The following is a 21,020-nucleotide window of genomic DNA, read 5'->3' as shown; positions in this document are numbered from 1 at the left end:
TAAGAATACGCGCTTGTGAATATCATTACATTGTCTGTCTACATATGTTGTTGAATCATTTATGTTCAAATATCAGTTGCTTAAAGGCTAATAAATATTAAGCCTAGTTTTGTTAGCCCGTCTATGTCATGTTGCATTGCATGTTAAGACTAAACTAGCATACTTTTGTCAGACAAAGTTATACGGTTTGGTTAAATACACTAGATGGAATTTTCTCTTGTTTCATGTTTAGCGTTACAGTCAACTTCAACTGCAAGTGACAATAAAAAGGTTTCATCTTTTTGGGGGCGAACAATTATTCACTAATTACCAAAGTGCTGCTCGTTGTGAAGTTCTCTACAGCCATCTGGTCTTCATAGCTCATGACAATGACAATAAATTGGCCAAACGATGGCTCAAGTCTTGAAAAACTCTTAAATTGGGTCACTCGCAAGTCGAGGTAACACTGTATTTTATCACTGAATGTTTAGGTAAAGTAGATGAGAAATCTGACATGTGCATGCCATTACTCCGCAGTTAGGATATTAAGAACACGTGTGAGCTTTCGGCTAGTACATACAGATGTGTTCAGAAAAAAAGAAGAAAAGAATTGAAAGACTTTATTGTAGTGACATTGTCATTGTCATCACGAAAAAAAAATGTACAAGTAGCTATGGAGTCACGAGTATTTTAAAAGTGTGGACGAAGTAATATTTTTATTGTATTAATGCAAGCTCAGAGTAGTAAAGTCCTGTGACAAGAAGCTGTCGCTGAGTTTGATCATTCTGGTTCTGAAGCGCTTGCCAGGGGGAACCAGCTCCAAGCTGGTTGTCTGAATTTTTCTTCGACAGTTTCTAACATTTATTTCATTAAGTGAATAATATCGGACGATTTTGCTTTCCTGTGAATCACTCAAGTAATATTTTATTTTATTAGCACGGTGGAAGTGACCAATTTCGGGCAGCTGTGAACAGCCCGAAACAATTGGATGTCCGACTTGTAACATGTTGTTTTTTTTTCAATAACGGAACTTTTCAGAGAGTAAGTTTTTAAGACATGCAGAGGAATTGTGGAATGTAGTCCAAAGGTCCAGGACTGGATTAGCAGGTCACAGGTGCCACAAATTGGTGGACTCCATGCAACACTGATGTAAAGCAGTTCTCAGAAACGGTGCTTATTCAATTAACTACTCGTTCAGTGATTCATGGAAAGGCAATCTTTTCAAGCATGCTTCTGTTTTGAGTTTGAGAAAGGTTTGAGGAAGGAAAATGGATTTTCATCCCTTTCTGTTAAGCAATGTCACATTTGATCAGTCTTTTTGATTCACTATATATTACAGCGGAGTTCACAGTGCATTCATGCATTTATGTTCTAACGAGCTGTTCCCGTGTTTAAACTTCAACATTATTCCGAACACAACTGTATGTGAAGACGCAGCGGTGACCGAGCGCAGGAATGTAGTGAGACAGAAAATGAGAGAACTAACAGGAACCATTACCAACCGCGTATTCTCTGTCCGTCCAATCACATAGAAGCAAGGCTCGCCTAATTTGGAGTTGGTCATACAAAGAGACAAACTGGAGAGTTCCACTGAGAGCAAGAGAATGGGTGGAATGAGCAGGACAGACAGGAGAAGAAAGGAGTAGAAAACATGTCAAACCAAAAAAGGGGAGAATTATGAGTATGGTTGAGTCATAGGAAGGAAAATGTGCCCAAAAGACAAGCGTTAGACAAGATTCTAGTAAGCATTCAGAGAAGAAGAAGAAGCCCTTTTGAGGACCTCCACGTCGCTCAAAAGTACACTGTTATTGCTTCTCACCATAGTCGGGCACATATCCGTTTCCTCTCTTGAGGACCAAGTGGATGCGTTGGCCTCCTCTGCGGATCTGCTCCACCGCCTGACTGTGAGTCATCCCCGCCGTGCTATCGCCATTGATCTCCACGAGCTGGTCACTCACCTGCACACCGATCAAAACTGTCTGAATAAACAAAGTTGCACTCTTGCATTCGCACCTGTGGGTAATTTGGACTCTGAACCTTTTGTTAGATATGATGTTTGTCACTGCTTCAAAAATCGATTGAGGGATATTTAATCACACTTGAGCGACTACCAGCAAGTGAGCAAGGAACCCATGCATCTCCTGACTAAAAGCATTGCTCTTGAGATAACGAATGGAAATTCCTCATACTTTATGTGCAGAGTCAAACGCAAGATCCAATGCTAGAAAATCATAATGTCCCATCACAAGTGAGCTATTTTTAGACCATGTCCACAGGCGGCTCATGTGGTCAGCCATGTTGCCAGCGTACACACTTTGAAAATCAAGTAGTCACCTGCATCTTCTGACTGCGTGAAGCTGGCCCTCCCTCCATCAGTCCCAGGACGTAGAGGCCCATGTTGTACTCGCTGCCCCCTCGGAGGCTGAAGCCGAATCCCGAGGGTCCGCGATCCAAGTTGACGCTGTAATACCTGGAGTCACGTTTGGGACGCGACCTCTGACCTTTCCTGCTTCTGTGTCCGAGGTCATACTCGGTGGGTTCGGAAAGGTTTGTTGAGTCTGCGGGAGATGACATTGCTGATTTCAGAGCAAATATTTTACATTTTGTGTAAACTAGTGTGCCATGACAGATCAAAATAATGCAATGGGACATTATCCAATTACCCTTTAAGGGTCTGAAAATATTTTTTTATTTACAGCAAATAATGTATAATGTACTATATAATGCTTTGCCCTTCCATCTACGCTAGTGACGAATAGTGAGAGGCAGGACAATTAAATCCACTTCCACTAGATGGGAGAATTTACAATTAATGTATGTTTGCACCTGTTGTCATTCATAATTCAGACCACTTTGGGCATTTTTTATAATTTTTGACTTTTTAATTTTTTTTAGTTGGAATTTGTGAACAAAATTGTTCATTTTGCTCCAACATAGCGTGTATGACAAAATCAGAGGAACTTTTCATTTTGCAGTGGCTCATTATTTTGTCCAGAGTTATATAGTAAGAGATACTGTGGCGCCTTCAGATGTAACGTCGATTTGTTCCGTGACCACATTCGTGACTCAAAACACTCACAGCTCATTAGAAACGCCATTCCCCCCAAAAACACCCAGCAAAAATGCCTGTAATGTACTGGAGTGAAGAGCCCCAAGAAGGCGAGTGGTGCGTTTGGCTTACAGGTGCTGGGCCGGGGGACGACGGTGAGGCGTAGCGTGTTTCCTGCCCGGCGAAGGATCTGCGCCAGCTCACGGTGAGGCAGCGTCACCACCGAACGTCCTTCGACGGCTTCCAGTCGATCCCCAGGCCGGATCTGACCGCTCTTAGCTGCCGGGCTGCCTCGGCGCACTGTCACAAAACGATGTGGCAGAAGCGATGCGGCTGTAATGGGAAGAAAGAGATGAGTTGGAATGTTAAAGAAATTGTTTGGAAGATTTGTTACTTGACACAACTGACCTCGACAGAATTGGTCCTCCCTTTCATGGGACAGATTTTGATTGTGTGACCTCATATTACCGCTAATAATATTATTGATCATTCATACGTCAACTCATTGCATCAGATACGTAAGTTTAACGCACTCCGTTTCCACACTTGTATCTCAAAACTCTCGTAACCCGTGCAATCTTGAGTCACTGAAATTATTTACAAAAATGTATTTATTCTTGCACCCAGAAAAAACCCAAATTCTCTTTTAACATCATTTTTTCCATGAAAAATGTACTATATCAAGTACTGTTCTTTATAATAGCACAAGAATAACACTACATGTCCTCCTGTACCTAATGTATTGTCCTGAAAGGCAGGGACAATTCTCGAAGGAGGGGTTTCGGGGTGCTCAACTCCCAGCCATACAAGATCAGTTTCCCTTTTTTGTAGGCTTTTAACGTACATAAATTGACACATTTGTGAGAGAAAAGCATTGTTATGCTTTTTGGGAATATCTGTTCCTCAAGCGTCTAATCTAATTTGATAAAAACTCATTTAAATGTTGAGCAGCACCAAAATGAATGGACTGGAATTAAAAACTAAACATATGCAGTATTTACACAAAATTATAGGGGAAGACAACTCATTTTAATACAACTGCACATCTACATACGCATTAACAGTATGCACTTATTGTTCTCTGGGAAGTCCAGCTTCTTACCACGTGCCAGTGTTTGGGTCATTGAACACTCTAAATCAGGGATAGGCTACACGCTTACACTCCGAGTGGAGCCTTGATTCGAACCCTCCCAATAAAAAAAAATAACAAAAAATAAATAAATAAATAAATAAATAAATGGGGGCAGGTCTTCATTATAAATGACTCATCATTTTCTACACTTCCTCCACTGTCTCGCAGCTTGTGTTCAAGAGCATCTGTCCGGCCATCTCTCCATCAAATGCACTGCCTCACGCCTCAGGCATAAACTACCACAGGACACAAACTTTCCTGTGAGATTCTGCTACCTCAAATCTGTCAGCGGCAGACTTGTGATGTTTGCTCATAGCTCTTTAAGCGCATTGCTTATAATCGTGCTCCATTATGGAAGCTTTCTCCAACCTGCAGTGCCTGCATGAGTAAGCCACCGCAGTCCGTGTTGGCAACAACAAATGGATTTTTCTTTGTGTGCGATTATGCGCTCCCTCCTCTTGCCGCCTGTGTGAGAGAGGGATGGCAGGAAGAGGGTGAGGAGGTAGATGCGCCATTCATCACTGTCGTGTACCACGTGAACTCAATTTGTGTACCATTGCCTACATTCCAGATCAATACACTGGTGTATGAATTTAATGAAATACTTATAATCCCTCGCCTGTTTGTTGATTTAATTAATAGTCCCCCCGCCCCCCACACACACAATACTATTAGCTTGTTGTTCTAACTTTTGTCCATCATGTCCTTTGTACAAAAACAGCTCGATATATCTAAAAAGATAGCATTACTTTAGGTTTCTTTACATTTTAGAAAGGAATATTGTGTTTTTGGGGCAGCACGGTGGCCGACTGGTTAGCGCGATGGCCTCACAGTGAGAGACAGCATTGGGTGTGGGTCATCCTGTGTGGAGTTTGCATGTTCTCCCTGTGCTGGCGTGATTTTAAAATACAGCCCTGTTATTTTGTGGATTCTTTGGGAGGAGAAGAGCGCTGTTTAGGAATTGATTTTGTTCTGCCTCTTGTTTATTTTGTGTGCAATTTCACTTTCAGTCACTAGATGGCTACGCAGTATTTTGTTCAACTCTGTAAGTTTGAAAGAAGAATTGAAAATGGAAAGAATTTTAGCCCACACTAGTTTTTTCTACGACTCAATGTGAAATCCTCTTGAATCCTGCCTTTTACACCTACAGAAAGCAAAGGCAGTCGGTTCATTTTAAAATGTACGTCTATGGGCATGATAAATGATGTACAGTTGAAAAAAATAAATGTGTTTACTGTAAACACAGCGATCTGTACAATGCTAAGCTGTTTGTACAATATTTTTGTTATCCATTACTCTTACTTGCTCGCTCAGTATGTTATGGTTTTCATTGTGCTTGTGCTTTAAAAGATCTTGAAAAAAAGTTGACATAAATGTGGAACATGCCTAGAGGGAATACTTAACATTTAGGGTAATTTTATATCACTGATTTGACAGAATGCAAGGATTGTCTGGAATGTAACCCCTGTAATGAAGGGGAAGTAATACCATATTCTGGTCCCTTATGATGAGGGTTTTCATCATACAAGATGTCGTCCGGCCAATTTTTTGCTTTGATTTACAAGCTCAAACTTGAGATAAGAGTGCTGTATGATGGCAATTTTTTTTCCCTGCTCGAAGTCAAAGTAGGTCATGTACAGTTTCATGAGTGTTTTATACTGCACCCCGGAAGCCAAGTTGCACATACAAGAAAGAATTAATCATGATGCACAAACTGTTGATTTATTTTTTAGATTCAAATTAAATATATGATTGTACTAAATGTTTTATTAAGCAAATATCATAGAGTGCTATATTTCCACATTCAACACTTTTTTGTATATTTTAAAATTAGTTTTGGGGCCATGCTGGAACCAATTAACATTTTCCCATTCATTTTAACAGTGAAATATGATTTTATATATGGGTCTTTGTGTTGCAAGCGTGGTCATGGAACAATCTATCCTACCAACCATTATCTGAGCCGCTTCTCCTCACTAGGGCTCCTGGCGTGTTGGAGCCTATCCCAGTTATCTTCGGGCAGTAGGCGGGGTACACCCTGGACTGGTTGCACACAAGACAAACAACCAGCCGTGCTCCCAAACACACCAAGAGACAATTTAGAGTTTTCTATTAACCTACCATGCATGTTTTTGGAATGTGGGAGGAAATCGGAGTACCCGGAGGAAACTCACGCAGGCACGGGGAGAACCTGCAAACTCCACAAAGGAAGGCCAGAGCCAGAATCAAACTTTGCACCTCTGCGCTGTGAGGCCATCGTGCTGCCCGTCATGGAACAAATTGAACTAAAATCTCAAGGCACTACTGTATTTAGTTCAATCAAACATTTTAGGCAAAAAAAGCGTGGACATTAGTAGCGCGACTAGCGCATGTTCAAATAGTCTTATGATAACGACAGTCCCTCCTGCTGGCAACAGCCGACCCCTCGTAGGCCTTCCCAGCAGCGTCCCTGTTTAACCTACACAGCAGCATCAACTATTCATTCAGATGAGGCACGAAGGCACTTCCTCACACAATGGATAAAAATAGACAATTGTCAGCTTCTCCACAAATCTAAATTTACTTCACTTTGGAAGTAACCATGGAAAATTAAAGAAAGAGAAAATTAAGAGACAAAAAAAGCACCATTAAACTTATATTCTACAAATAAACACTTGAAATGACAATATTTGTCGAGTGGTGCTAATAATGGAAAACGCTCATATCGCAAATCATCTATCATCATATAAATTAATGGAATTGGTATTTATCCATTTGAGCCTCCCTGCTCGAAAACAAAAACAAAAACAAGGAAAATAGCACTCTGTAATATTGTCATTGATAAAAACAAATAGTTGGAACACAAATTACCGTAATGAGAATGTGTGTGATTTGGCCAGCAGGTGGCACTCTAATACGTCATGCAGACAAACGAAGAAGAGGTCCACTCATCTATTGTGAGTGACGCAGTAGTTTGCAGTTTTACTGTATGAGCCATTCTTCTCAGAGGATAAATAATAAATTGTCTGTCTAACGTAGATTTGCCATTAAACGTTACTGGTGTCGCAAATCAAGCAGGGAATTAAGGAGTTAAGCTTTCAGTAGTTTATAAAATACAACAAAAATGTTCATTTTAATGAAACAACTGCACCTGCAAAATCAGATCATTTTGTATTTGTCCCATCATTTTTCTCAATTGAGAGGCCATGAAACACATGTTCATTCTGGGCCTTTAATCTGGGTGGCCCAGGCAGAAATGGCAATCAGGTCAAAGCAGACGCCAGGGCAGCTTTGAAATAGTCTTCTTATTGCGTATAATACAACAGCGGAACATCAACCTCTGCCAAAGAATGCATTCCAAACCATGCACAAGCCCTGCTCAAGGTGCACGCACAGTGACTCACTCAACGCACTGAGACAAATGTGCTGAGCCAAACACACGCACACCCCACCAGCACATATCCAAATGGGCTCCTTCCTATCAAATTGTCTTTCCCTGCGGCATTCCATGATGTCCTGCCCAGAGTAATCCCACCACAGCCAGCACAGTGACAACATGCCGCACTGAGGAGAACTATCACTAACCAGCATCAGCATCAGCACCAGCACCAACACACCCCTCCACCTTCCGCCATCATGAAAAAGCCACTCCATGCAACCCAGATCAGCTCGGGCATCCTGCTCACGCTTAGTACATGTCTGAGGGGACAAATCGCTGTTGATCCTGACCAAGCAGCATCTGTCATATCTGTTAAACGCATTCATTTTACAGCCCTGAGTGCCCTGTCCATTAGGGAAAGCCTGCATTACATTTTAGTTGAGGACAACCACAGGTCTGGGGGAAAGTCAAACAAATAATTGAAGTCCAAAACACACTTGGACGGGTATGTTTAATTTTTTTGCAAATGGATGCTCTAAACAACAGTATTTATTTTTTTTAATCAAAGACATCTATTCATCTTCAAATCAGAGAAACTCACAATGTAGCACTTTTTCTATTTCTAACATCCTCTTTCTTTTCCTTGCTAAAAGACTGAAATAGCATTGAACACAGCTTGATTTAGATCCTGTTCGTCACGGCTGTGAGCATGTGGATGCAACTTCCACATGGCACACAGTCAACACGTCTGGCAGAGCAAACTTCGGGCTCCACGATTCAAAGCTTCCAGCTGATGCATACAACTGACTAAAAGGACAAAACACTGCAGCAAACCAGCACCTGCGAGTCAAAAACAAGAAGGGAGAAGCAAACAAAGCAAATCATTACGTTTAGACTCCTTGACAGTCCTCAAAGCGGACTGTAGTCTTTCCAGCATGGCTCTCGGGAGAGTAGAGGTTTCAAATATAAAAAAACAAAACTCCTCAGTTCCGTGTCATGCCGTTCTCCAAGACGCTGATGTTCACATGTAGCCAGGAGCTCAAACGCACGTTGTCCCCTCTCTACCACAGGAGCATTTCTCTTAAGCAGTCAGCCAGCGACAGAGAGAGCAGGAGGTGGGTGGGAGGCAGAGGGAGGGAGGGAGGTAGGCTGAGTTTTAATCTTTTGAAAAACCACACCGGACATTTTTACTGCAGAGTAAAGGGGTGGCGAGGGAGACGTAGCGAGAGAGAGAGAGAACGAGTGAGGTGGGGGCGGGGGGTGAAGGAGAGAAGGTAATGTTGAGCGACAGGGACGACTTCATTCTGTGACATGACAGGAGAGAAATGAGAGAGCGATTACGCAATGAAGACGGAGCAGAGGCGGGGACAGGTGCACCCGCAACATCGCTTTGGCCATGAAAAGACGTTCTGAACGTGCGTGTTGGCTTGAGCCGTAAAGCAAATTGAAGTGCATCGCGGTGGAACGGAGGGCAGCCAATAGAAGACAAAGGATGTTCTGACGGGTCCATTCATCATCACAGGGATGCGCTTTACACAAAACAATCAAGGCAGCATGAGACTCCTCCCACCGTGGGTATAAACTGTCTCGTCAGGTGGGAGCGCACATAAATGCTGTGTCGACCTGTTATAAGAAGGTCATTTTGCGTGTCAACCCGTCAAATGTGATATGAGTAAGATTCCAAATATTTACTCAGAGAAAAATGCCATAATTTTTAAGTACGTAAGCAAGTGGCACTCGTCTCTTCCATATCCTCCAGGACATGACCTGTTAGCTAACCCATACTGTCGATGGACAAGCAAATCCAAATACAAAGCTTTGTGGATTGTTTTCACTTTTTTCAACTAGTATAGCCTTGATGAAGGTATATAAAAAACCTGGAAGACTTCGAGTTTATTTGGTGAAGATAACTATGCAGAAATAACCTCCCCGTCCGTCCTCGTCCTTTTAAAGTGCTTCCGTCCTTACCTTGGGCCAATATTTTAAGAGGTAGAACTTTTTCATCAGGAAAGGTTTGTTTAATTTTTCCCCACTCTTTAGTTTACTAATCTCTTGTTTATCATTGCAAATTCGCAATAGACGAAAACCGCGAAGCACTGACCAAATAGTTATTGTATTATTGATCTTACTTTCATAGCATCACTCATACGCTGCACTACCAATAATCAGTAGATGCATTTAAGGTGCAGGTGTTATTTTTGTCCACTTGGGGTCACTAACCACACATTCGAATCGCCACTGTAGTAGCTGCGACTAGGAGATTGTGGGGGCATTTAAAGGCCAGGCCTAGAGCCTCTTCAGTCCGTTTTTTTTCCCAGGAAATTTCCTTTGAGATTACCTGGAAGTATTTGGAGGATAGAGTTGTTGGACTTTAACAAATGTTTAGGAAATAAACCTGGAAGCAACCAATAAGTCAAAATGATATTACCCACAATTCTGACAGCAATATTCAAAGCAATAGGACAGCGATGTTCGAGTTTCAGACTTTAAAAATGTTGCTAGTGTTGAAAATGAAGCACTTTTTCATCTCTCCTTGACCCAATGGTGTAATCCAACAAAGATGAAGGCAAGGTGGCATAAAGCTTAGGAGATCTGACATTCTGAACAGCCCCATGGTTTGATGAGTGATGTGAATGTGGGAGTATGAGGACCATCTGAGGGCTGTACTGGCGTTCACTTTATACTTTGTATACGCACATATGTATATGTGATGCGGTCAGTTGAGGCCATCGTCAGCTCAGCAAGAATATGCTTATGTGTTTACTGTATTTTGTTACAGTTTGTTCAATACGGGATTGAAAGGGCACCATCCTCTTCACCTCCAATGAAACCACCTGTTACGAATAACAGTTTTGTTCTTCCTAGAGGTGGTTCGATATTAGCTAACAATGTTTACTTTACCAGAGACATGTAGTTGCGTAACTTGACAGTTGTACTTTGCGAAAGGCACGTAACACTTGAGCTGCTTTTATTATGTGCGAATTGATTCCAAACTTTGGTGTCGGCTTTCTGACTTGTGGTTATTTCTTCCCGCTATGTGAGGCAGCATTAACAGTCCATTTGCGACAAAATCCTGCACTGTAGCGAGTAATCAGCAAAACTTTCACTAAATAGGGTCTTGGGCTTACCTGCATTGATTTTCTTTCCTCCTAACATTCCAAAAACTTCTAATAGCCTGTACTTCAGTGGGTCTGATCACAAGTACAATCCAAATGTGATCATACATTTTCACAGAAATATTTATTAGTTCCAGTGCCAACTTCCACTGCACAGTTTTTGACTTCTCGCATACCAAGCCACTTCAAACATTTATCACCAAGGAAGGAGATGTAACTAACCTTTGGTGTTCTCCAGATCCTGAGAGGCAATGACAAAGCCGAAACCCTCCCCTGGTTTTCTCTTCAGCTCCACATCGAACCCTCTCAAGGGTCGGATCCTCTCGTCTTCTCGCATTTCCAGGCCTGAATCGGGTTCTGTGACTCTGCCGGGATCATCCTCCAAACCTGTAGTGATCCAGTCTTTGGGCTCCATGGTGAGTGTGACCGGAATGGACTCCAAGAAGCTGGTGCTCTGGATCAGCGAGGAGCCCATCTGACTCGCGGATGGCGGGGTGCTGAATGACGTACGGGGCACGGGTAAGGCATCAGTGAGGATCGCCACATTGTCTGAGCCACCGGGTGGTGGAGGGGGGCGGAGCAGAGGAGGGGGGAGTCTCCGAATGGAGTTGGGGGAAATGGTGGGTTGATAGATGCCTGATGATGACGATGAAAGAGATAAAAAAAATAGTCAGAAATAAGAAACCACTGAAAACTGACTTTTAATGGGTTTTTTTTGTTAGTTTTTACCTCCCCTGTACACCAACAGTGTGACTTCTCCCTGTTTAGTGTGCTCTTGAAGAACTGTTTGCACCTGTTAAAATAATGTGTAGATATGACAAATGGATTTACACTGTACTCATTCACTGGCAGCTGTTTTCAAAGCTTCAAAGTTCCGCAGCTATTTTAGAGCATTTTGACTGGTCTTTCAAGACCCGCAAAATAAATCTCAGAAAATATCAAAATTTACCAAACAAAAGCATAGACCAGTGGCCTCAAACTCCAGTCCTCGAGGGCCGCTTTATTGCATGTCTTAAAAGTTTCCCACCTGCTACATACCTGATTCAAATGATCAACTCATCAGCAATCTCTGCAAGAGCCTGATAACGATCCTGATCATTTGAATCAGGTGTGTTGCAGAAGAAAACCTCTAAAACATTGAGGAAAATGGCCCTCAAGAAATTGAGGTTGACACTCTTTTTAGACACTCTTTTTTTCAACAGAAATAGGTTTGTTTATCGGTTTATCCCATCCCTTTGTCATTCAGCAGCATGACATGGGTTGATTTGACCAAAAACACAGGTTTCTGAGCAAAAATCAGGAAAATTTGCTTTTTGTGAAATTTGACACTAATATTTTTTTGCATTTGACACACATCAATTTATCGAACACAGGGACTAAGAAATGGCTTCTTAGAGCCAAATAATTTATTAACAGCTATACAACTAAAATAGGAAACTCAACTCGAGCAATGCTGCATCATGGCATGGCTCACATTGAATGTCTGCCGTGATATTCACAGACATAGGTGAGTCCCTGTTCCACACCAAGTCACTGAAAAACGTACTTGGCAGTGAACAGTTGAATTCCAGCTGATGTATGAGTTAAGAAGTACATATTTAAAAAGACTTGTCAGTACTGGTTCCACTCTTAAAAGTACAGACTCTGAAATGTAAATCTGTCAGAAATTTAAACGTAAAAATGTTTTTGGGGTTTTGTTTTTTTTGTTTTGACTGTATAGTGTACAATGGACCGGACCATTTTGGTGACTTGGCATAACTGCCCCAAAAAAATCCACACAAAATAGTTTGCCTCTTTTTAGTTAAAAGTTTGTGAGCAGAGGCTTCTTTTTTATTGAGCTTGACTTTTTTTTTTTTTTTTTTTACTTGAGTGCAAGATTTGAATCACCACTTCTGTTTTTAAGTATTTTGTTGACATATTTGAATGAGTTGAACATTTTGAATTAGGAATGGGAAGGAAGTGAAACTTTTTAGTAGAATGTCTCACTGGTAATGAATGGGCGACTTTTGGAAACGTCAAAAGTAATGGCATGGATGGCGAGAAATTTTGAATGAAAAGCCGTCATTGCCTTCATCATTCATTCAAAGCAGTTCATTGTGGTCAAAGTTTCCTACCTGAGCAAGGCTGAGACTCTGCACATCAGCTCCATTTATTTTAACAATAGCATCCCCTGGCTGCAGAGTGTTGCACTGCTTCCTGTCCCAGACTCTCCTGACGATGGTCATCCCGCCCCCCGGCCCGCCGGCCATCATGCTGAAACCCAGGCCTTTGTCCACTTCAGTCTGCGCCAACGCCACCGGTACCAACTCGCCTCCGCCGAACCCGCCGCCCGCACATGGCATCTTGCAGGGACTGGCTGTTGGGCTGCAGTTGCCATGGAAACCATTAAAGCTGCGGTGGCGGGGGCTCTCTGGCGTCGGAGGAGGTCGGAGGTGAGAGGGCTGCGGTCTGAAGAGGCGGGCGTGAACGCTGCGGGGGCCGCCCGGGGATGACGAGGGCCTCTTGGGCGACTGAGGCAGCGGCAGGCGGGACACGGGCAGCGTGCAAGTGGATAGGTCGCTCTCCGATGACTTGATGGATGTGCCGTACCGTAAAGGATGCTGGGGGGTTGACAGTGAGTTGTTGTTGTGATTACGAATCATTGATGCCCTGATGTGGAAAAAGAAAGAAATTGATTTGAAAATGAATCACATTATTGTAAAATGTGTTGAATCATCAATGAAATCATGTTGAATTGTTATTACAGTTGACCCTCACCTATTTGCGATTTGCTGTTCACGATATGCATTTCTTTTTGTTTTTACCTACTTATCCTAAACAATTACAGCTCAAAATCTCACCGATTAAAAAGTGGCATTAAAAAGTATGTTTAAGGGCCACTGTACACTGAAAAAAAATTGAATTTACTCCATTTTGTTCCGTCAAGTAGTTCCAAAGTTTGAGTAAAACTACACAACTACTTAAAAGTCGTATCTGGATCCAGACAGTGCACTTTTTTTTTTTGTTCTTTTTAATATATTTTGAACCCCTTTTGCGTGGAATGCCTAACAAACCACTTTTAGAGATTATTCATAGATTTTCGCTATTCCGATCGCATAATTAGGTGTACCTTACCTGTGTGAACCAATAGCAGAGACAACTTCACTGTCACTCTGGCTTGCTAGCGTCGGGTCAAGCGACTGCAGTCGGGCTAAAGTTCTCAGAGAACGAGGCGGGCGTGTCAGGGGCGGTGAGGCGGCGTTGCTCAAACTGGAGCGTCTCAGTGACGACTGTCTGCTGGCAAAGGAAGTGGCGTTTCCGTTGGCATCGAGAACCACGCCGGGCTCCACGTAATCGCCGTGGAGCCCATTCAGGTGGCGGCTCTGGGGAGTAGGCGTCAGGCGGCGAGGTAGATGATGAAGAGGCTCAGGCTGCGAGGTGGTGGGAAGTAGGACGGGGTCGTCGCTATCCAGCAAACGCTCTTTGGGGCACCCATCGGGGTTGTATAGCATGGGGTAGCCTCTTCTGATGGCAATATCCACACCGTGGCCCACTGGGACTGACTTGAGCATCTGCACCACCTTTTTGTGAGACACTCCCAACACGCAAACGTCATTGACGTACACCAGAATGTCCGCTGCCAAAGCACAAACACACGGTGAGGTGATGCTTCTATTTGTATTTTCTTTCGCAGTACATTTATGTGAGCCTTCAAGGCCACACTTAACTCGTAGATAGTGTCATTTTTCATGATTAAAAAAAACACTCATTTTGTACATATATAAAAATAGAAATTTCAGTATAATTCAAAAACTTCTGAAAAAAAAATTAAAACATCATGGAATGTTGAACGGACATTTTCAGTACATAGAAAATAACCTGCCTGCTTTCACATACCTGAGAAATTATTTTTAAAAAAGCGTAAAAGAATGTATTTATCTATTTCTTTTTTAAATGCTTAATACATCAAAAGTATTTACGATTATTCAAATCTATATATAGAGAAAATAAAATAATAAAATATACAATATTCCAAATGCCCTGCAATGGGCTGGCAACCAGTTTAGGGTGTAGTGCGCCTTTCGCCCATAGTCAGCTGGGATAGGCTCCAGCACCCCCGCAAACCCTGTAGAGCACAGGTATCAAACTCAAGGCCCGGGGGGCCAGATGTGGCCAGCAACTTCATTTTATGTGGCCTGCGAAGGGCAAATCATGTGCGTCAACCTCCTGTTTTTAGCACATTTTTTGTATTCCAAGCGCTCACAAGTCACAGCAAAAGGTAAAACAAAACTAAACAAAAAAATACAACCAACCACTCAGCTCCCTAAAACTCCCAGCTGCCGTCACGCCCATCTCAAGGCACCACTGGACTTGTATTTATAGGTGCAGATCTCACGGTTACAACCTCTGTGTGACTTTTGTTTGGGGATCGTTGGGGGGGATTGTGGTTCACCAGTGGAAAGAATCCTGATCGTTTATAATGGACGAAACGTTAATAAATCTTGAGGGAAAATGCTGAGGGTCAGAAGCTGAAATGTCAAACCTACTTTGAATTTAACATGGAAAATCCTATTTAACACACTGCAGTCTTATCAGATTTGTCAGTGACTTAATTGTCCCAATATGTTACACTTATATACAATCGTATTACATTTTCTTCCCTTGACTCCAGAAGAAGGAAATTGACTTTGCAGATGTGTCGTTGAGCTGGAGTGCTCCTGTTGAAAAGCGTCGCTACTAAATAGGCCGCTGCATTTTTGTATTTTGTGTGGGTGTAGACAATCCAAGCGACTAATCCTCAAACGCAGCCTATTAACAGATATCGACTCAATCAGTCCCTGCAGGCTGTCTGCACTCTCTTTCCCTTCCGTGTTGATACCAACTTGTTCAGACATTCCTGTGCCAGCGTGTTTACATACATCGGTAGGTTGCAAATTGCATATACGTGCGATATGATCAGCAGATTAGAGTGTGGTATCCAGGGGGATTAACGACTGATTACGATATACAGTACACTTGCTGCAGGAGATCAGCAATTTTCAGTATAATCCCAAAGAGTTTGGACAGAGAAGTGAAGAGAGAAAATGCTCGTTTGTTCTTTACAACATTCCAGGTCATTATAGTGCACAGTTTGCTGTAAAGTGTTAGCGTTCCACGCGAACATCATCAGGGCAGCCATGGAATTTTGCAATTATGCAATTTCACTAAATCAGTTTGAAATGTTTTACTATGGTGCCTTAAAATCGGAGTGACATGACTTGCAAGTTTTATTTAAATCTAACCTGTCGTTTGGCTGACATTTTTTCACTTGTTTAACTCGCAGAGACATTGGAAGTATCAGTTAAAAGGGGGTGCATGTAGTGTACATGGCGAAGAAGGATGGACATGTACTATACTGAAGCAGAGTGGATGAATATTTCTAAGGTTCGAAACTCGAAGAAGCTGCTGAAAGTGTAGCCCAAAAAAAAACTAAAAACAAACAAACTGTGAAGACGATAAGTTCAGTTAAAAATGAAAGAAAAACATTTATTGACATTATGCTGTTATTGTTTTTTTGTATATTTTTATTATTTTTTATTTTATTTTATTTTATTATTGTGCAGTGCTATTTTGTTTTTAAAATTGTTGGTATTTTTGGGGGGTGCTGGAAAGAATTACTGGTATTTCTGTCCTTTTCAATGTGATAAACTGGTTTGAGTAGTAAGTGATTTAGCATAAGCACGGAATCAGAGGTAGGTAGACGAGACAATAATTGTTACTTTCGAATATAATGATTCAAGTAAAAGTAATCATTCGGTGGAAAAACTTCAATTAAGTGAAAAACTGGCCAGTAACTTCTGATGTGTGCCATGTTTCACGCAATTGAATCATTTTAAAAACCTTCCTTCAGTGTGGAGTCGCAGAGACTTTGCGGCCCTGTGACTGATTGGTAAAATGGAGTCAAATGTCACGAGTAGTTATGTTAGATCGGTGAATATTGTTGATAAAAATACAAGTGGTGAGTAGAATGAAACTCAATGAAACAGAGTAAAAGTGACCGCACATACTTTACTACTAAAACTACTCTGACAAGTGCAATTTATCCAAAAATCTACGTAAATAAATGTAATGAAGTAAATGTAGACTATTGCTTCTCACCTCTGCACAGTCAAGCGAAGAGCTGCAGTGCATCACACCAACTCTCGCCTTTCATCTATTAATGTGATGCCCTGCAGTTCTGCACTGCTGTACCTAATGATGTGGCTGCTGAGTGCACAGTCACCTGTCTTGAGGGCCGAGGGACCGCTTGAAGTCACACTATAGACCTGAAGGAACTCTCTTGGCTTACTGCCTCCAACAATGTTGAAGCCAAAGCCTCTGGAGCCCTTGATCAAATGTGTGCGCACAAGAAAACCCTGAAGCTCCTCTGGGTACTCGGTGAACCCTGAAAAGAAAGAAAGTGACACAAAAAAAAAAAAAAATGTGAGATAGCGTGAGTGTTTACCTCAGAGAGAAGTCAATCATAAAAGAGGCCGAATAGGCGCCGGTGAAAGACTGACCACGGGGCGAGCATTAGCGCAAAAGAGCAGTGAATCACTTTCAGTTGTGTTTGTGCAACTTAATGGTTGTTGACAGGTTTTAAGAGAGAGGGAGGAGAGAGAATCAAAGTGCACCAGATGGCACTTACCCAAAATAGTTTACTAAGTTGACGTGCACATAAAGTGAGCCTATCCATCCATTTTGCACAGCACTCATCTTCATTACGGTGGCGGCTGAGCTGCGGCCAATCCCAGCTAACTTTGAGTGTGAGGTGTGCTACTCCTAGGACTGGTCGCCAGCCAATCACAGTGCGCATTTAACAACAATTCACACTCACGTGTATTCCTATGGATGGGGACTTCGGAAATACCGGTTTCTTGTAATTCAATTCCTCAGAATTAATGTGTGCTCGGGTGGTTACCTTTCTCAGGTGCCTCTCTTGGCAATAACCAGACTCTCTCTGGAGGTGGCAGTTTATAATAAAAAGGGGGATTTCTAATCATGCAGAAGGTCATTTGAAAAAACAGGTCAAATCTATTTTTTTTTACATTACATGTTATTTTATGTCTGAATGGAAAAGGAGGTGTGTATATTCTTATCTAACAATTTCATGCAAAGTTTCCAATTTGGAAGAAATCAACATTCGCCAATTCAGCTATTATTGGCTGCCAAGGAACTATGCTGAAGTGAGGAGACAAAAGTGCTTTTGCTGCCATGTTGTGGCATCTTAGACATTGAAAAATAAACCACTGGGGGTGGAGTTGCATCAATCGCGCAGAGATTTTCACTATTCACCGCAACGCTTTGTCCCTAGCCCAGCAAATAGAGGAGGTTCACTGTCACTTTATCGTAAACCCCCTACATTGTGGGAGTTATGGTCCAGACCACCCCAGAATGAGTGAAATATGTATAAAGAAACACCCCGTTTAAATACTTTGTAGAAATAATTTGAACGCATTTATGACATTTGACAGGGCTTTAAGCAGAGTTCTAAATGAATACAAACACATTTTGAACAATAAATTGAGAGAAAACAAGCGCAGTTGATCACACAATAATATTATGCAAACCGTGTTGGCTGTGCTTGAAGTACTTCCTGTTTTCAGTCTTTCAAACTTATAGGGTCAAACTTACAAAACTGTGTCTCGCCATCTAGTAGTTAAAAATAGAATTACATCCAAAATAAACAGGAGGCTGAACAAAACAGTTCAAAACTGGATGAAAGAAATTTGCTAAATAGCGAGAATTGCGAACCCGGAACACACGATAGAGTGTGGTTCACTGTATTGAAAAAAAATCCTCATCTTAAATTCTCTGAAATTTATGGGAAATTTGACCAGAAATGTCCCCTCATTTCATGCAGCGAGTCATATGATGAATGTCATGAAATAATGTGTCGACCGAGCCGCCAGCCTTGGTTGAAGAGCCTGGCGCTCTGCCATGGATGCCGAGCTTTCGTCCTTAATCACTCAGCCGTCCCGGTTCAGCCAAAAGCTCATTCCATCTCATTTGACTTCAACCAGCTGGCTGTGGCTGTTATTTCCGTACTTGACAAATATGTAGCATCGTTTAGGCTGCTCTGCGGTGACACGTGCCTGTCCTGATAATAGCATGCTCAAATGGCAAAGAAAGAACGAAAGTAAGACACAAAGAGGCTCACATTCGTTTTCGAAGAGCGACTCCCTGCTCGGAGCTCGAGGACTCTGCCAGCTGGTCCTCTTGTGGCTTTTGGGGACAAAAGGGAATGCAAATCAAAAGGAGCACACAGACACACATGCACCTGGAAGGATGTACATTAAGGAACATTTGTCCCTACGTCCGATATGTGTCAATAGAGTTAAAGGTGAGTACAAAGAAAACTCTGAAAAAAAACAAAAAGAGATGAAAAAACAAACATATTTTTGACCATATTTCATTTTCTGCAGATATATGCTCCAATATGACAATATTTAGGGCGGCACGGTGGCCGACTAGTTAGCACGATGGCCTCACAGTGAGAGACAGCATCGGGCGTGGGTTCAATCCCGGCTCCGGCCATCCTGTGTGGAGTTTGCATGTTCTCCCCGTGCCTGCGTGGGTTTCCTCCGCGTACCCCGGTTTCCTCCCACATTCCAAAAACATACATGGCAGGCCGATTGAACACTCTAAATTGCCCCTAGGTATGAGTGTGAGCGCAGATGGTTGTTCGTCTTTGTGTGCCCTGCAATTGGCTGGCAACCAGTTCAGGGTGTCCCCCGCCTACTGCCCGAAGATAGCTGGGATAGGGTCCAGCACCCCCCGCGACCCTAGTGAGGAGAAGCGGTACAGAAGATGGATGGATGACAATATTTATACAGTGGTGCCTCAAGCTCAATGGTTCATGTCAGAAAACACTCATACAGACGGTCAAATCTGATTTCCCCATTGAAATGAATGGAATGGCATTAATCTGTTCGACCCCCCCCCCAAAAAAAACCCCCCAACAAAAATGCTTTTAATGTAATGTTTTTTTGTATGAGAAATAGCAAGAATAAAATGATACATCCTAAAATTAAACAGTAATGACAATTAAACATAATGAAGACGCACTTTTTGCTTTAATTCAATGGACATTATGCTACTCTTTCTCTTGACATACGTATATAATGTGGAGTGTGAACCAAAACTAAAATTGAAAAAAAAACATTTTCATTAACTAAGTAAAATAACAACAAAAGTTGTTAATAAAACAACTAACAGTAATCATATTTTTTAAAATTATCAATAATCATTATGCAAATGTACTCCAGTTTACCCTGTTAATTAGCATACATTAGTTTTCAGGGTTTATTTCAAATGATTTTATTTTGGTATTGCTGTACTGTACATCCGTATAGGTAGGTCAAATAATTATTTGAGAATTTTAGTTTACACTAGTGTATTAAATTAATTAATTACTTAGCGAGTAGTTTAACTTGCATTCAACAAATAATCATTACATTTAAAAAACTAATAATAATAATAAAACTAATACAAATAAACGAATAAGGCATTTTCCAAAAATTAAACATTAATCAAACTTAACAAACCCGCTCTAAAAACGACCTAAAACAAAAACGAGATAAATGCTTACTATAAAGAAAAATCTCAGACTATTATAACCTTGTTAAAACGTTATAACATTACCGCAAAGATGTCATTCATTAGTCTGTCTAAGGTGTCGTGCATCATTTGTTAGCGTTAAGATAAACAGACATATATAAAGTGAAGTAAGATGATTGTTGGAAATGTATCCCGTATTTGTTGTAATTCCTCGTTTTACATTAAATTCCAAGCAGGAATGGCATTAAAAAGCTTGAAGTCTCTTTTTTGAACAGTTGTGCACTATCTGCTGCTTGCTGTCAAGTGCGTTAAGTCCACTGCCTCCATGCAACGCTCTCATCATAATTTGCAAAAAAATGGCTAAAAGAAAAACTCGGAAGTGGCGTCACTCGTATCTCATGGCACCATTATATATGTATTCTTTATTGCAATTTTTTTTTTTTTTTTTTTTGCTGACAAGTGTACATGAAAGCACTGACTCTATGTAGTGACACTCTCCCGGGTCGCTGAAGGTCTGCTCCCAGTCATCCGCCATCATGCCTCTCCCTCTGTCAATGGCCCTGTTGCCCACAAAGCCGTTTTCTAGGACGCATGCGACCCCACCACTTGATGCTCGGCGCCCCATGGGTGAGCGATGTCCTCCTGTAGGAAGGAAGATGTTGAAAAATATGAGGAGTGCAAAGGTGACGTGTCATTAAACACATGCAAGCCCGTACTGAAAAGGACAGCAATGCCCTGATGCTGGCATTTCTGCAGAGGAGGTAAAAGACTCAATGTCAGCATTTCTGTCGATTTCCTCCTCCCTCTCAGGAGGCAGCGTGTGTGACT

General features: G+C 41.8%; 1 protein-coding gene across 6 annotated transcripts in view; it reads right to left on the bottom strand.

Annotated features, from left to right (window-relative positions):
- The window catches only part of magixb (MAGI family member, X-linked b), a 64,557-nt gene that overhangs the window by 5,702 nt on the left and 37,835 nt on the right, over positions 1-21,020 (bottom strand). For 5 of the 6 annotated variants that reach the window (XM_088289801.1, XM_088289800.1, XM_088289803.1 and 2 more), the window contains 10 exons: positions 20,672-20,834; positions 18,793-18,857; positions 16,876-17,037; positions 13,749-14,250; positions 12,749-13,283; positions 11,364-11,427; positions 10,857-11,270; positions 3,161-3,361; positions 2,314-2,537; positions 1,799-1,937 (listed from right to left, as the gene is read on the bottom strand). In XM_088289801.1, the coding sequence (XP_088145927.1) occupies positions 1,799-1,937; positions 2,314-2,537; positions 3,161-3,361; positions 10,857-11,270; positions 11,364-11,427; positions 12,749-13,283; positions 13,749-14,250; positions 16,876-17,037; positions 18,793-18,857; positions 20,672-20,834 (2,469 nt within the window). Of the gene's footprint in view, positions 1-1,465; positions 1,570-1,798; positions 1,938-2,313; positions 2,538-3,160; positions 3,362-10,856; positions 11,271-11,363; positions 11,428-12,748; positions 13,284-13,748; positions 14,251-16,875; positions 17,038-18,792; positions 18,858-20,671; positions 20,835-21,020 lie in introns of all 6 variants that reach the window. The other variant, XM_088289805.1, reaches the window with a different exon arrangement.

This window comes from Idiotropiscis lumnitzeri, chromosome 3 (genome assembly GCF_059441095.1).
Source record: "Idiotropiscis lumnitzeri isolate Australia: NSW breed Sydney's pygmy pipehorse chromosome 3, RoL_Ilum_1.0, whole genome shotgun sequence".
In the NCBI taxonomy this organism is placed as follows: Eukaryota; Metazoa; Chordata; class Actinopteri; order Syngnathiformes; family Syngnathidae; genus Idiotropiscis; species Idiotropiscis lumnitzeri.
Note: the sequence above shows the minus strand (reverse complement) of the source record. Positions and strands in the feature narration are given on the sequence as shown.